Here is an 18,014-nt window from a genome sequence, read left to right as displayed (position 1 = left end):
TTTGTTTCACATCAAACACGATAACATTTCTTCTACTTCTTTCTCTATATATATACTATATGTTTTGTCACCTATTAATTTTTGTGTGTGGATTTCTTACTGCAGTCGAAGAAAATGAGTGTATGATCAAAGGATATTGTTTGAAGATTTTGGAAAAATAATGTCAGTAAACAGTTTTCTCTCAGGTTTTAAATAATCAATTGCAAAGTGGTTAGAAGACTACAACTTAACCAAACAATTTGTGCTGGTTTAGACAGTCTATGACACGAGTTTGACAGTCGTGGCTCTGATTCAAAGGATTGAAGCCAATGCGATCAGTGTTTTGTATGCTTGTTACCTGTTCACTGCCTTGCTGAGGTCTGTCAGTGCTATCAACATTTCACCAGTCCTATGCATGTCTGAAGTTGTACAGATTAAGTACTTTGTTAGAAGCTCAACTGTATATACAGTGTTGTCAACAATAAACAGTTGTCAGTCCAGGTGCTAATATGCTCCAACAGTGAAAAGGTCTTACAAATAATAATAATTGATTTATAAGCCTATTTCCAAAAGATGTTGTCTATGTCCATGGAAAAGATTTGAACAGATGAGTTTTAGTTTGAAAGCATGCAGATCCAATCTTGTGGGTGGTAGAAAGATAGTATACCACAGTATTTTGTCTTCGGTTTGGTACAGAGCTCTAGATAAGATTTAGCTCATGTGCGTACTGTACCCACTGTATTTTTTTGGAGTGGGTATTATGAATGTTGAGTGGGTATTATGAATGTTGAGTGGGTATTATGAATGTTGAGTGGGTATTTCATTTTCCGTTACTCACTGCTTTCAAATATGTGCGTATTTCAGTCATTTTACTCACCTAAGTATATGTCATTGAGTAAGTTTACTAAGCAGGTATGTTCTGCCTTATGTCATACCTAATCAAAACCAACTTAAATATAATGGAAATGATTTCATAAAAAATCACTCATCCTATACTAACAGTACAACTTGATAGCAATCGATGTCTTTTTCATTACGCAAGCGATTTTTATAAATATATTCCGTAGGCATTTGTTTTAAACTTTTTGCGTATCTAACATTTTAAATGCGTAATTGGTACGCAACAATTATTGTTTCAATGCGTAATTTGAAATTTTCTATGCGTATTTAACCTGTGGTATACCATAATGCAATCCCAAAATGTGTGTTATTTTCGGTTTTGTACCATCATTTCTATTAAGTCATAAAATGACACTTTTGTTTATTCAAATTAACAAAGATTTTGGTTATTTTTTTCCATGTTATTAAACAATGTAAGGTTTGGCTCTAGTCAATTTTCTGCATTATGATCATATCTCATATACCGAACCGAAACCAAAAGCCTTGTTCTACAATATGTACTGTACGGTGGTAAGAGAGAACCATTTCACCCCTAAAATCTTGGGAGTGTTGGTTTTTTTAATGCCAGATGTACCAAACTGACGATGGCAGTCTGTAAATATTCAAGTTTGTACCAGACAACTTGTGAAGGACATGTGCGTCGATCTCTACAATTGGGATATGATGACATGCATGAACCAAGTCAACAAGCCAGATCACACAATCCCATTAGTCACATGACATGTGAGCATGGGTTTTTGAAGACCAGTTCTAATTCAGATCTTTGTACAGCTGAAGTTAGGTGCACGGGGTTGGGTGGGTTGGGGGCCAGCGCAGTATGGCAATATGGCAATATGGCTACCACAGTAGTTACTGTTCAAATTTCAAAAACTAATTTTCTCAGTAAACATCTGTAAAATTGCTGGACTGAGGAAGCAGAACTTTGACAAGTTGAGAGTATGTCAATTGAAATTATTTGTTATGTGTCAAGATTCAGGCGTTTTGAGGCATACACTTGTACACACCGCGCTCTCAGCAATATTGCAGTTATATGGCAGCAAGCTGTAAATAATTTAGTCTGGACCAGACAATCCAGTGATCAACAGCACGAGCATCTGTCTATGCTATTGGGATATGATGACATGTCAACCAAGTCAGTTAACCTGACCACCCCATCCCATTTGTCGCCTTTTCCAACAAGCATGGGTTACCGAAGACCAATTCTAAACGGAATGTTCACGGCTTTTTAATCTAAGAGGTGTTAGGGTATATTTCAACTCTTAAATTTTGGTATCCAATGGCATTTAAACAAAATTGGGGTATATGCAGCCAAACAATTTTGAATTGCGCCAGACCGGGGGGAATACATCACTTGACTCATGACATGTCACTTGAATAGTTATTTCACAACAGTAAACTGGGGATAGTGAGATGACAAGCATTTGGATCCTGCCTTGAAAGTGGACATGAAAAGATCTTGGAATGTTGCAAACCAAATAATATCTTGTCATAAAACGATAAAAGATAGTCTTTCATAGCTTAAACATGTCTCCTTGCAAAGCAAGTTACTGTTTGCTATATTAAGCTATATCATGACCACATCCTGTAAATAATGGTATCAGGGTCGAGATAAACCAGGTGTTGACATTATGAGCACACCTTGAGGGCATAAGAGTTGACCAGGTCAGACAATGATCCTCCATTACCATGGTTGAGCATTGTCTACTTGTGCAAATGTTCCGATCCAAGAACCTAGGGATTCTGTCTTGTACCCTGACCAAGATGTGATGCCATAGGATGACTCAATGGCTCCTTGGGTAATTTAATACAAATTATCAACACTTTTAACTTGTAATTCAGTATTTATTTCAAATATAAGCTTGGTTCAAACAGAACAAGAGTAAAGTTGACCCTTAATTGTAAAATCAGATTTCAACAAGCCTGTTTTGTACATAAAAACATACAAATAAAATGTCCAATAAAATTGTGAAATGATAAAACAAATTAACAACTCAACAGTTTAGGTCCATCTTGGATTCTTGTTCATTTCAAGTCCGACGTTTTGGACAGATTGATGTAGCATCACATGAAAGTGGCGAGAAAAGAAAAATGTGAAAACAAATAAAAAATGACTTTCGCAGAATCAGATACAATTGCATATCAATATTGTATCATTATCAGAGTTGATGTAAACAGAAAACGGCCATCACATGTGGATGAAACAGTTTTTACAAACTCAGCGCAAATTGTCGAGGCAGGGACCAGCGCAAATCGATCCTATGCCTGCGCCTTGGTTCGATGAAGGCACCAAACAGAGGCCACACTGAGAAAGGGTTATCCTTAGCTCTTAGCAGCCTGTTGACCTTTCCCACATTTGGAGCAGATTCTTTTGGTACCTTGTCATCCACAGTTGGCTCGATGGATGCTGGAGCTTGGGGTTTGCTTCTTGGTTTCTTGGCTCCATTGGACGATGATGATCTGGCTCCCACTTTGTAAGTTTTGGCTGCACGTCTTGCAAGAGGAGAATCTTTTGTGACGTAGATGATAGTATTGGGGTGTTCTGGACTTTCGATGGGGATCAGGTATGGGCCCCTATCCCTCTCGTAAGGGCATTGTCGTCTGATGTGCCCGATGTGCTTGCAGTAGAGGCACATGGATTCTCGGTCTCGCAGGGTTATCAGCCCTTCATGAGTTTGGATTTCAATCCGATGAGGCAGTTTGCAGAGTTGGAACCAATTCATCTCGACAAGAACGTTCCGAACAACTCGTGGCTTGCGGCGTTTGTAGTCGACCTTCTCTCTTGTAATCTTCACAACTTTGTCAACGTATTCCTTCAGCGCATGAGCAACGAGCGTGTCGGAGACTCGCGGAGGCAGTCGATGGATGCGGAGTGAGTAGGGAGCCCCCATGTGGGGCGAGACGCTGTAGCGGGAACCCTCTGTGCTGAACGGGGTTAACTTTGACAATTCCTCTAGCGCTGACTTGTCGTTCAAGGTTAATGCCCATTTCTGTATCATGGACGTACGGACAAATGCTTCAACGCTCTTGTGGAGGCTCTTACTCTCCAAGTACCTGAATACGGCGTCTTTGTCAAACTTTCCTTCAGTGCAAAGGATGTCGGCAGTACGGCTTAGTAACTCTTTGTTGAAAAATTCTTCAGGTATTGCGCTTACGTAAATAATGCTTTGTTCAGACATATTCCAAGGCTTCATTGATTAACAGAAGCAATGTTCATAAGAAAACTCACCACGTGTGATTTCCACGTGCTCTCTCGTGTCGACTCGACTGAGGTCTGTGGACAAATGCCTCCTCGCGCGTGCGCAAAGGATAAAATCGTGTGCAAATCGTGCAAAATCTTCGGCTGTCGTCTGCGGTTCAGAGTTCAAAATGTCTGGTGTCTCTCACATTGGAGTGTTGTAAAAATATCATCGTTTCAACCATTAACATCATTTCTGTGTTTTATTGTAGCATCAATCAGTAGTGAAATATTTCGTAATCGTTTTAAGTGTTTGGTTTACTTGTTTCCTGGTGCAACGTTAAAATATGAGTTTTGAGGAACTGTCCTTTTGAGAGATTACAGTTCATGAAATCGAAACGAAGAACTTAAAACACTGTAGTCATTCGATGAATGTATCTGCAGACTGCAACAAAATTCAAATCGTTTAATGTGCAATAGGTCTTGTCCAAATCCAACTCACTCGAGATGTAACACAATTACGATCGTGTCTACGTGTGATGTGTTTGTTGTTTAACGCCGCACTCAGCAACGTTCCAGCTATACCGCGGCGGTCTGTAAATGATCGAGTCTGGACCTGACAATCCAGTGATCAACATCTTGAGCATCGATCTACGCAATAGGGATACAATGACATGTATATTGTAACGTGTAACGTAAGTGACTGGGTACGATTTTATGTAACTTCCAGATTTACCCTGTTGTGATTCTTTAACTTAAGTACCACACTGCTGATCGTGGCCCCTCTAGCAGTGAAGGACCCGTGAAGATCCGGGTTAGAAATGGTCTTCAGCAACCCACGCTTGTCGTAAGAGACGACTAACGGGATCGGGTGGTCAGGGCCACTGACTTGGTTGACACTTGCCATCGTATCCCAATTAAGTAGATCGATGCTCATGCTGGTTCTCACTATATATAGCTGAAATATTGCTGAGTGTTGCGTTAATCAATCAATCAACCTAGCGGTGAACGTCCTGCGTTACGTTCGGGGTTGCCCCAACGTTGTACAAGGAATACTCGGGCAGACTCAACGAGACAGACGCTCCGAGCAAGATTTGATGTTATACATAAGAAATAAACTCCGAAGACTCGTCAGTATTCGCGCGGCTAGTTGAGTCCGAGGCCGTCAGCCCGAGGACGCCATCAGCCGCGCGAATATTGGCGAGTCTTCGGAGTTTATTGCGTTTAAACATTCAGCTCTTCACTCTTGCACCCAAACACAGCAATATTAATATTGGCGTTCTACATTTGGGTAGCCAATATACGAAGCCAGGTGGCCAATAAACATCCCATTCCCTTTTCATCCTTATTGGAGGGATATGAACAGTATGTAATGGAGGCAATTTAGGTCTAACGAAATATCAAATCTGTTGTTTTAAACATATTATAATATCTCGCACTAATGACATGCCTGATTACAGAGTATATCGGTTTAACCAGAGCCTCCAACTCCAAGAGATAGAAAAGCTTGAGATGCCGGGGTCCAAGGTGGAACCTGGGGGTTCATAATTACAAATTCCTTTCTCAGAAAAGTCACAGAAAACGATGTATTCAAACCTATTTGTGTGATTTTTATTTTTCATATGAGCCCAGTTTGGCGTGAGATTTATCAGTTTTGTTTTGTCTACCTAGCGTCTCAAGCCAAACGCTAGGTAGGTATGGTTAAACACTATATACTGAGTGAGTATCGTTTTACGCCGCTTTACACAATATTCCAGCAATATTACGGCGGGGGACACAAGAAATGGGCTTCACACATTGTACCCATGTGGGGAATCGAACCCAGGTTTCCGGGGTGGTTGACACTATAGAACTAGGCTGGAAGTAGATTACAACAGTTCAAAGATCGCACTTTCACTGATTTTGATACGACTATCTTATTACCTAAAACCGGCTTCCAAAGAGGATCTCGCTTCTGTCATATCAAGCTATGACTATGCCAATTCACTTTTGTTTGGGATAGCAGCTTCCCTGGTTCATCGACTCCAGGTTATACAAAACACAGCCGCCAGGATAATAACTCGTTGTCCTCGAAGAGACCACATCACCCCCAGGTTAAGAGAACTGCATTGGCTACCCGTTGCCAGACGCATAAAATTCAAGGTGCTTACCATTATCTACAAGTGCCTGAAGACCAACACTGCTCCATCTTACTTGTCATCTCTTCTAAACAACCATAGACCAACAAGAACTCTTAGATCACAAGATAAAGATCTGCTTATCACCAGACCATCCAGGACCAAATACGGGGACCGCTGCTTTGAATGTGCAGCTCCCATGCTATGGAACAACCTCCCTATGTCGCTAAAATCCGCCCCAAGTCTACCAACTTTTCGAAAACATTTAAAGACACATCTATTTGAAATGAAATAGACTGATTTGCACAAGCGCCTGTGAGCAGCCTAGCTGGAACTCGGCGCTATAGAAGTAGATTATTATTATTATTATTATTAAGCTTGTCTCCGAGGATATATAGACTGGGGTATTAAAGAAAGTACACACTTGGTGCTTTGGGATTATTTACCAGAAACCAAAGGAATCATTTTGAAAAGTGTTTTGACTGTGACTTATAAGTCACAAACATTGTGAACGTGTTGCCGAAACACGACAGATATCGCTCCCATAATATACAACGTTCCCAGCGCAACCTCTGCACAACCGGATGCCCACAGTGACGTCATTAGTATCAACAGCCTTGGGTCAACGCATCAGCAGGAACTCAGTGACATGACCATTTCGGGACATGTCATGAACCAGTTACATGGACTAAATCCACTACGTCTGTCGAGGAACCAGAGTTTTTTAGTTTAGTTTTATGCGCTTTTAACGATATTCCGGCGATATCACAACAGGGGACACCAGATATGGGCTTCACACATTGCACCATGTAGAGAATCGAACCCGGGTCTTCAGCGAGACGAACGAATACTTTAACCACAAGGCAAGCCCACCGCCCCTTCACCCTGTGGGAAGCTGAGAGCATAAAAATACTTACGACGAGCACTGTCCGACTTACGTGCGTGTTTTGAGCGATAACACCGGAGATGACAGAACATTCGTTAATAGTGGTCCTAACTTTTGGTTAATTCGTAGATTTTGTTTTGTACGCTCCTATTTCGCTAATGAGACAACGAGCTTGGTATTCGTTTGCCCTCTGTCCCGACGTTTGACCTTTATTTTGAAATATGAGAGCTAAATTCCATAAATTGTTAATGACATTACAAAATAAAATATACATCTATCTGGATGTGGTGTGATATGTCCCAACACTCTGACTGACTGACTGATTGAGTTTGGTTTTACGCCGCTTTTAGCAATATTCCAGCAACATCACGGCGGGGGGACACCAGAAATGGGCTTCACACATTGTACCCATGTGGGGATTCGAACCCAGGTCTTCGGCGTGACGAGCCAACGCTTTAACCATTAGGCTAAAAAAAATAATTAACATCGTTATCAGGGGCGGGCGTCGGGGTAGCCTAGTGGTTAAAGCGTTCGCTCCTCACGCCGAAGGCCCGGGTTCGATTCTCCACATGGGCACAAAGTGTGAAGCCCATTTCAGGTGTCCCCCGCCGTGATATTGCTTGAATATTGCGTAAAGCGGCGTAAAACCCAACTCACTCACTCACTTATTATGAGGGGCAGTGGGGTAGTCTAGTTGTTAGCGTCCGCTCGTCACCCGAAAACTTGGTTCGAATCCCCATATGGGTACAATGTGTGAAGCCCATTTCTGATGTAGCCTACCCCTCCGTGATGTTGGAATAATGCTAAAAGCGGCGTAAAACTAAACTCACTCATTATCATGTGTTCAGCTGCCCCTCTAGAATCTTTTTACAGATTAATTTTTGTGCATCAAACTCTTGATATAACACTGTTTTAACGTGGATGGTGCCCCCCCTTATTAATAAACGTTAACTACGGCCCTGTAATATACATCATAGGGCTCAGTATTCAGTACAGCCTTGGAGCAAGACTATCCACCGGGCTGGACGTGGAGATGTGTTGACGGAGACTGTATGCTAATTTACGTTCTGGCTCCGGTCACCGGCGGGAAGAACGAATTTAATTCACCTCACTTAGCTTGTACATGCATGCCTTGATCCGAATGGGTAAAACCGCCGCAGTCAGGACCAGTGACGACCCGGGTTAGAATTGGTCTTCAGCAAACCATGCTTGTCGTAAGAGGCGACTAACGGGATCGGGTGGTCAGGCTCGCTGACTTGGTTGACACATGTCATCGTATCGCAATTGCGCAGGTCGATGCTCATGATGCTGATCACTGGATTGTCTGGTCAAGGTTCTGTTATTTACATACCGCCGTGATACAGCTGAAATATTGCTGAGTGCGGAATATATTGAACAACAAACAAACAAACAAACAAACCACAGGTATTTATTTGCTTCATTCATTTCTCACATTCATCGAAAAGTAACAAACGACAGAAAACAAACTTTGTGTTATTCCCCTTGATCTATTTCATTCGGAAAATATCGTAAATGTCCGGAGAATGTCGTATTACATCATCAGAGATACGAAACTAGGGCTGGTATTTTACAAACGTACAGTCAACTGTTCGGCAATATTCCCACGGGGACAAAAAGACTTATCCGGGTACATTGAAAATAATAGGACGGGTCTCGGCTTACGAGGGCTATCAAAAAGTAGTGAGCCTCACCAAGAAAATGATACAAATGCAACTGTTTTTATGTTTAATTTTCTACATGTTTTCTGTCAACCTCAAGCAAACTGGTTTTGCTATGTTCCAGCCTCACGATCCCCATTTTGTTTGACATTTTGTCTTGGCACTCCCCAAAAACGCGCAAAATCTGCAATATATGCATCAAAAACTTCAGGAAACAAAATGTGCAAGAAACATTTTGTGTGTTTGAGATAGGTAGAAGTCCGCTAGAATCAAACTTAGATATTAAAGTTCATAAAAAGGCAATTTGAACTACAACCGCTTGTTAAAGTGACTCCCCACTTCATGTTTACAGAAAGAACTTGTTTTGGAGACAGGGCCAGCTAGAATATCTGGGCACTATGTTTTGGAAAAAACTAAGATTGGGGTGTCCGTAAAAAACAGCCCCCGTCTAAATCTAAATCAAACAATCCAAATCTTTGAATGTTGATTATGATGGGAAGTCACCCAAATCCATACTGAAATATTTTAAATGATATTATCCGAGGGCATACCATTTTCCAAGAGGTACCAAATGTCATATCGGTTTTCATTTTCTGCAACTATTTTACACATTATATCCCAATGTGTTGTGATGACTAATATCTCGTTAACCACATTACCCACATATGTGAAATTTTGCGTAAGGCTTTGCTAGATTTCTTCAAGATAAAATGGAAACTTTTCTAACATTGTAGATCGAGAATATAGTTAGGTTCAGTACATTTTGATAGCCCTTCGTATGTGTAAGCCTTGTTTGAAAGTCACAAGCGTCTTTCTGAAAAATGACTGTTTGGGCGAAAAGTCCCGGTTAGTTACTAAAGTGGTTGTTTACAGTAAACAAATAACATACACAGGCTTTCCTAGGACAGGAAATTGAAATTTGCACAATTGCGACTGATCTCGGATCCTCCGTTACAGTAGATGAAGCATCCCGAGTTGCAGACCGCGTACACCTGTGTTTGACCTGAGGCGGGACAGGAGTACACGCAGTTGAAGGGGTCCGTTGTAGTTGCCGAAGTTGTCGGCGATGTTGTTTGGGAAGTCGTTGCTGACGTAGTTGATGATGTTGTTGCTGACGTTGTGGGTGAGGTCGTAGGTGATGTGGTTGCAGAGGTTGTAATTGATGTTGTTGGTGAAGTCGTAGGTGACGTGGTTGCAGGAGAAGTTGTTATTGAAGTGGTTGCAGAGGTAGTTATTGACGTTGTAGGTGAAGTCGTTGGTGACGTGGTTGCAGACGTTGTTATTGACGTTGTTGGTGAAGTCGTTGGTGACGTGGTTGCCGAGGTAGTTATTGACGTTGTAGGTGAAGTCGTGGGTGATGTGGTTGCAGACGTTGTTATTGATGTTGTAGGTGAAGTCGTAGGTGACGTGGTTGCAGACGTTGTTATTGACGTTGTAGGTGAAGTCGTTGGTGACGTGGTTGCAGACGTTGTTATTGACGTTGTTGGTGAAGTCGTTGGTGACGTGGTTGCCGAGGTAGTTATTGACGTTGTAGGTGAAGTCGTTGGTGATGTGGTTGCCGAGGTAGTTATTGACGTTGTAGGTGAAGTCGTGGGTGATGTGGTTGCAGAGGTTATTACTGATGTTGTAGGCGAAGTCGTAGGTGACGTGGTTGCCGAGGTAGTTATTGACGTTGTAGGTGAAGTCGTGGGTGATGTGGTTGCAGAGGTTGTAATTGACGTTGTAGGTGAAGTCGTGGGTGATGTGGTTGCAGAGGTTGTAGGTGACGTGGTTGCAGAGGTTGTTATTGACGTTGTAGGTGAAGTCGTGGGTGATGTGGCTGCAGAGGTTGTAATTGACGTTGTAGGTGAAGTCGTGGGTGATGTGGTTGCAGAGGTTGTAGGTGACGTAGTTGCAGAAGTTGTCATTGACGTTGTAGGTGAAGTCGTGGGTGATGTGGTTGCAGAGGTTGTAATTGACGTTGTAGGTGAAGTCGTGGGTGATGTGGTTGCAGACGTTGTTATTGATGTTGTTGGTGAAGTCGTAGGTGACGTGGTTGCAGAGGTTGTTATTGACGTTGTAGGTGAAGTCGTGGGTGATGTGGTTGCAGAGGTTGTAATTGACGTTGTAGGTGAAGTCGTAGGTGATGTGGTTGCAGAAGTTGTAATTGACGTTGTAGGTGAAGTCGTGGGTGATGTGGTTGCAGACGTTGTTACTGACGTTGTAGGTGAAGTCGTTGGTGATGTGGTTGCAGAGGTTGTAACTGACGTTGTAGGTGAAGTCGTGGGTGATGTGGTTGCAGAAGTTGTTATTGACGTTGTAGGTGAAGTCGTAGGTGACGTGGTTGCAGAAGTAGTAGGTGATGTGGTTGCAGAGGTTGTTATTGACGTTGTAGGTGAAGTCGTAGGTGATGTGGTTGCAGAAGTTGTTAAGTAGTAGTTGGTGATGTGGTTGCAGAGGTTGTTTGATTGACGTTAGGTGATGTGGTTGCAGAAGTGTTAAGTCGTCGGTGATGTCGTAGGCAGAAGGTTGTTAGACGTTGTAGGTGAAGTCGTCGGTGATGTCGTGGCAGAAGTAGTAGGTGACGTGGTTGCAGATGTTGTGACTGATGTAGTGGGAGATGTCGTAGCTGAAAGAGAAACGTAACACTTAGCAAGGGAAGTCCAAACATCTAAGCCGAGCTATGTAGAATATTCTTTTGTTAGTTTTGTTTCTTTGGTGTATAAGGCCACAATCAGCAATGCTCCAGCTACTAGTATATGGCGGCGGCCTGGACATAGTCGAATCTGTTTCAGAAAACAGTATGTACTTACGACTTGTCGTTGGAGATGTTGTAATTGAAGTTGTAGGAGATGTAGTTGGCGAGGTGGTTGGGGACGTTGTTGCTGAGGTTGTTGAAGACGTTGTTGCTGATGTTGTTTTGGACGTCGTTCCTGAAGTTGTCGGAGACGTCGTTACCGAAGTTGTTACAGATGTAGTAGGTGAGGTTGTTGGGGACGTTGTTGCTGAGGTAGTTGACGATGTCGTTGCTGAAGAAGAGGAACAATTCTTGTAATCACAATTATTATCATTGTTGTTGCTAGCAATGCACGGGGGTATGTTGACTTAAGTTTTAGTCCCGAATAAGAAAATACAAACTGTAATTGTAGATACTTACGACTAGTCGTTGCTGATGTGGTAGCAGAGGTCGTTGCTGAAGTAGTCATCGAGGTCGTCGGCGAAGTTGTAGCTGAAGTCGTAGATGAAGTGGTGGGAGACGTTGTTACAGATGTAGTGGGAGGTGGCTCTAGAGATGTTGTAGATGATGTTCTGGACGATGTAGAAGCCAACATCACTGCTGCTGCCACAGGTCCTTGTAATGTTATCCTAGGAAATCAAATGTGCACTGCATTGTATCAAAAGAGCTATATAGTCAGCATAGATATGCGCTGGTATCTAAACATAAGGCCATACCTTGATTCAACTTGGGTGCATTGGTGGCACAGAGGCCTTGTGGCCAATAGCCATGCATATCCTTGCTTCCGGGGTTCGAATTTCAAATTCCGGATTTTGTCACAAGGCATTCGAGAACTAAAGCTGTACTCGAATGATTCTACAAAAGGAAATCGAAAACCCTGGCACTTAAAATGCAAGAGTTATTTCCACAGAAACTAAAGCTTTTGAAACCAGCGGGCCATCGCAACACGCCAAACATACACAAACGCGGTCCTGGTAGGATGCACCCGTGAAGGTTCGGGTTAGAATTGGTCTTCAGTAACCCATGCTTGTTGTAAGAGGCGACTAACGGGATTGGGTGGTCAGGCTCGCTGACTTTGTTGACACATGTCATCGTATCCCCATTGCGTAGATCGATGCTTATGCTGTTGATCCCTGGATTGTCTGGTCCAGACGGATTATTTACAGACCGCAGCCATATAGCTGGAATATTGCTGAGTGCGGCGTAAAACTAAACTCACCCACTCACTTTGGTAGGATGTGGCATGGGTGTACATCGTTCAGGATATTTACGTTATTTTGGGATAATTTCCCTAAAGCACCAGGTGTTTACTTTTTTGTTTACGTCAGTATATTTGGCCAATCTAGATACGATATGCTCGACTTCCGTGTGGTTCCGGGTAGGGATAGGATCCAGAACATAGGATGCTTCTGCTGGACGTCAGACCCAATGATCTTGTGGTCATTGTTGATTCACTACTCACGCGCATTTCGGCACATCCTTTGGCCAGTCACAGGTGGCGGTGACATAGTTGTAGACGAGGTACTCTGGACACGTAAACGACTGCATTTTTTCGTAGCAGATGACGTACTTCTTGCAGTCGCCGCAGTAGCCATAGTAGCCCATGTCGCGACCGACACAACTGTCGGTGCATACGTCATGTAAGGCTGCAAGGGAAAGTAAATCTGTCAAACTTTAAACTTTTATGAATAATAGAAACTACTAAAACAACAAGAAGAGTGAGTGAGTGAGTTTGGTTTTACGCCGCTTTTAGCAATATTCCAGCAATATCACGGCTGGGGACACCAGAAATGGGCTTCACACATTTTGCCCATGTGGGGGCACAACAACAAGAAGAAGGTTCTGAAGATTATGAAGAAGAAGGAGAAGGAGAAGTAGAAGAAGATTCAGAAGAAGAAGCGGAAGAAGAAGAGGAAGAAGAAGGGGAAGCAGAAGAGGAAGAAGAAGAGGAAGAAGAAGAGGAAGAAGAAGAAGGGAAAGAAGAAGAAGATTCAGAAGAAGCAGAAGCGGAGGAAGAAGAATGGAAGAAGAAGAAGGGAAGAAGAAGAAGGGAAGAAGAAGAAGAAGGAAGAAGAAGAAGGGGAAGAAGAAGAAGAAGGGGAAGAAGAAGAAGATTCAGAAGAAGCAGAAGCGGAAGAAGAAGAGGAAAAAGAATGGAAGAAGAAGAAGAAGAGGAAGAAGAAGAAGGGGAAGAAGAAGAGGAAGAGGAAGAAGAAGAAGAAGGAAGAAGAAGAAGAGGAAGAAGAAGAAGAAGAAGGGAAGAAGAAGAAGGAAGAGGAAGAAGAAGAAGGAAGAAGAAGGGGAAGAAGAGGAAGAGGAAGAAGAAGGGGAAGAGGAAGAAGGGAAGAGGAAGAAGAATGGAAGAGGAAGAGGAAGATTCAGAAGATTCAGAAGAAGAAGAAGAAGAAGAAGAAGAAGAAGAAGAAGAAGAAGAGAAGAAGGGGAAGAAGGGGAAGAAGAAGAAGAAGAGGAAGAAGAAGAAGAAGGAAGAAGAAGAGGAAGAAGAAGGGAAGAAGAAGAAGGGAAGAAGAAGAAGAAGGAAGAAGAAGAAGAAGAAGAAGAAGAAAGAAGAAGGGAAGAAGAAGAGGAAGAAGAAGAAGGGGAAGAAGAAGAGGAAGAAGAAGGGAAGAAGAAGGGAAGAAGGAGAAGGGGAAGAAGAAGAAGAAGAGAAGAAGAAGAAGGGGAAGAAGAAGAGGAAGAACATTCAGAAGAAGAAGAGCAACAACCAGACACCAGGACATGTAGATAATGAGTAGTACTCATTGATCACATCGGTCACCTTGATGTCCAGGGCACCTGTCCACAAAACTGTCTTACTGGCTCGGTCGCTATTTGGAACATCCCATATGGCACATACTGGGGATTTTATGAGATATACAGAAGATGATAGGACAATTGGATGACGTCAGAGCTGTTATCCTTAGGGATTCCGGGTGAGAAAAGATTAGGTCGTGGATACAACACTCCTAGAAAGAGTCAACTGCGTCACGTGACACGTCATGCAATACTTGTTTACCTCATCCATGTAGGATATTTCCCATGAGACCACGTACCAGAATTGTTGCCACGTGTTGCCAACTGTGCTGCTTGTTGTACTGTTGGACTTGTTGTCCAACTAGTTGTCCTACTTGCAGCAGTAGTTGTCGTAGACGTTGTCATTGTAGATGTCGTAGTCCCAGATGTAGTTGTCGCAGATGTAGACATTGAGCTGGAAATAAGAAAGGAACTTTTGGGCAGATAATAAAGTAAATAATCTACTTATAGTAATTACAAAGTCTGATTCGTCATGCAGAGTTGTCTACCTTACACGCACCAGTAGACAAATACCTAATCTCCGAAATGACCATGTTACAAAAAAACCAAACTGTTCATAAATAATAATAAAAAATATAATGAAAAGGAGCCGAGATACTTTTTTCATTTTCAAATGTGGAAATCTAGACTTGCCATATATTCTAGACTTGCATGGCCTTTCTTGGATATATTTGTTTCAGGGTCTGTATGACAGACTAGCACGCCAGAATCTGCTGATTGTGAGTTTGAATCCTTGATTCGAACTGATCACGTTCCCAGATGTTATCAGTGTCCGTGTACAACACTATCCCAAATATCTACGTATTTCAGGGCTATACACCATGCCTGGTTGCATACCAGTTCCCATGCGTTAGTGAGTGAGTTTAGTTTTACGCCGCTTTTAGCAATATTCTAGCAATATCATGGCGTTGAACACCAGAAATGGGTTTCGCATATTGTACCCATGTGAGGAATCGAACCTGGGTCTTTTAGGGAGGGTGATGAGCGCACGCTTTTACCATCTTGAATCTAACTCCCCTGATCTCATCACAGGTGTGAGCCATATGAATCAGGCATCACGACTTTGTATAGAATCAGGCGTATGCCCTGGTATGCCATGGGTAACTTTACTTTGGGCGTCCTGTTCATCCTACCAGCTTTCAAAGCAGTTTGTAGAATGTGCCATTTCACAAAGAGATCGTTTAACATTGGCTTAAGATAGTCGAAGCTTTGACATCGCTTTGCATTGTGGAATGGCGGCCTGGTCTTATATAGAAGATCTAATTTTACATTTAAACCTTGTCCGGTACGCAGCTCATGGCAGGAATACAGAAATAGTCAAAGGTAATCTGAGGGTCAACTGGTCAAGGATGGTCGACGGTCATTGTGGGTGGTCTAGGATAGCCTGGAATAGCCTTAGATGGTCAAGGGTGATCTGAGGGTCAACTGGTCAAGGATGGTCGACGGTCATTGTGGGTGGTCTAGGATAGCCTGGAATAGCCTTAGATGGTCAAGGGTGATCTGAGGGTCAACTGGTCAACGGTGGTCGAAGGTCATTGTGGGTGGTCTAGGATAGCCTGGAATAGCCTTAGATGGTCAAGGGTGATCTGAGGGTCAACTGGTCAAGGATGGTCGACGGTCATTGTGGGTGGTCTAGGATTAGCTTGAATAGCCTTAGATGGTCAAGGGTGATCTGAGGGTCAACTGGTCAAGGATGGTCGAGGGTAATTTGTCGGTGGTCTTGGATAACCTGGAATAGCCTTAGATGGTCAAGGGTAATCTGAGATACAACTGGTCAAGGATGGTCGAGGGTGATTTGTCGGTGGTCTTGGATAAGCTGGAATAGCCTTAGATGGTCAAGCGTGATATGAGATTGAACTTGTCCAGGATGCTCGAGGGTGATTGTGGGTGGTCTGGGATGATCCTGGGGGTGATCAAGGATAGCCTGGGACGGTCAAGGGTGGTTGAAGGTTAGTATAGGTCGGTCTAAGGTGGTCATGACAAAAGCAATGTCTCAAACCAAACTTGTCCTTCCAGGTAAGCTGACATTATGTTGTACTCGTCCTGGAATATTTTCACTTATAGATTTTTATGGGGGTGAGATAGGGGCTGTTGGCTTGGGGTGGTCGTGGAATGTGGGTCAAATAGACGAGTTTTTGTGTCAAATTGCCTCGTGCGATTTATGTGGTCTAGGGTAGAATTATGCAGTGGGATCTTGGTGGCCTTTTTAAGAAGGTTTCGCATAATCTAGGTGGTCTAGGGTAGACATGTCTAGTGTGACCTAGGAAATCTAGGATACACTTGTCGATTTTTCTCTCGGTGTGCTAGGACAAGCCGAGGTGACGATGCATACATATATGTATACAAACAAGATCCTGCTTCAGTGTTTCCACATGCTACTCACACAACACAGGCCAGCAGGCTATGTTGAATGTATATATTGCCCCGAGGAGGGTTGACAGGAAGATAGTATTCACGGTAACAAATAGTTTCATTTGTCAGATATTTACATTTTATCAGATCTGTGACATATAGCCCCAAACATAGTTAACAGTACAGTTCAGACATTAGGTCAGAAATTGCTATCTTTGTTATAAAAACATGAAACCGTTTTTAAAAGCTTTGCAAGTTTACAGATATCGTTTCACTCTAAAATCGAATATGGCCGCCATTTGAAATGTGAAAGAGCCCCAATTTGTCGGAAAATTACTGCAAATTGTAAAGCCCTAACAAGGGAAAAGGGGAACGACTGGATGTGGGTGGTCCTTCCATTGGATCAAATAAAGTTATGATCTGTTCCAAAATTAGCTGGTAATTCGTCTTCGGGTTTTACCTCAAACATTGACACGTTTATAGGACTGCCAGACACTTATTCAAAACGGATCTTTAAATTCCTTTAGCGTTAATCTCTTAAACTATAAATCATTAGATATTATGAATGTGAGTGTTTGTGTGCCTAAATCGGACAACTTTGAATATACTGAAATATAGAAACTAGTATGTCTTTGACGTCAGGTTTAATATACTCATGGAAACAAATAAGGGAACACATTAAAGTACAAGTGTTCCTTTATTCTTTTCCACGTTTCTTCACAAGGTATGTATTTCACTGTGGGTGAAATTCTTGAAATGAATAAGGGAACATGTGTACTTTCATGTGTTCCCTTATTCGTTTCCATGAGTATATGAATTGATCACTGGGAAGTTGGTTTGTTGTTTAATGTCGCACTCAGCAATGTTCCAGCTACATGATAGTGTAAATGTCTATAAATAATCGATCCTGGACCAGACACTCCAGTGATCAATAACATGAGCATCAATCTACTCAACTGGGACATGATTATACGTGTCAACCAAATCAGTGAGCCTGACCACCCGATCCCGTCAGTCGTCTCTTACGACAAGCATGGGTTACTGAAGACCAATTCTAACTTGTATCTTCACTGCTCTCACTGGGATGGGTAGGGCAGATGGTTTGCGAAATAATGTTGTAAGTAAAGGTAAGTTCCAGAGAACAAGTTGAATGTTTTAAAGCACTAACAATACAATGTGCCTCAACCAAAAATATCGTCCACAAATCGGGGAAACTGATCATGAAATATTCCATGACGATACTGTGCCTACGTGGTGAGTGGGTGAGTTTAGTTTTACGCCGCTTTTAGCAATATTCCAGCAATATCACGGCGGGGACACCAGAAATGGGCTTCACACATGTGCCCATGTGGGGATTTGAACCTGGGGTGTTCGGCTTTAACCACTAGGCTACCCT

General features: G+C 42.6%; 1 protein-coding gene across 1 annotated transcript; it reads right to left on the bottom strand.

Annotated features, from left to right (window-relative positions):
- Nucleotides 1–9,687: 9,687 nt before the first annotated feature.
- LOC124253057 (cell wall protein DAN4-like) lies at nt 9,688–13,057 on the bottom strand. Its single transcript, XM_046686777.1, has 6 exons — nt 12,915–13,057; nt 11,876–12,067; nt 11,529–11,744; nt 11,322–11,344; nt 10,216–10,930; nt 9,688–10,183 (listed from the first exon to the last, which is right to left on the bottom strand). Exons 1-6 carry the CDS (start codon nt 13,055–13,057, stop codon nt 9,688–9,690), a joined length of 1,785 nt encoding a protein of 594 aa, XP_046542733.1.
- Between the last annotated feature and the right edge of the window lie 4,957 nt (nt 13,058–18,014).

The sequence above is a fragment of the Haliotis rubra genome, unplaced genomic scaffold (genome assembly GCF_003918875.1).
Source record: "Haliotis rubra isolate DU_JTF1 unplaced genomic scaffold, ASM391887v1 Scf530, whole genome shotgun sequence".
Classification (NCBI taxonomy): Eukaryota; Metazoa; Mollusca; class Gastropoda; order Lepetellida; family Haliotidae; genus Haliotis; species Haliotis rubra.
The sequence above is the reverse complement of the archived record's forward strand: the minus strand, read 5'-3'. Positions and strand labels throughout refer to the sequence as shown.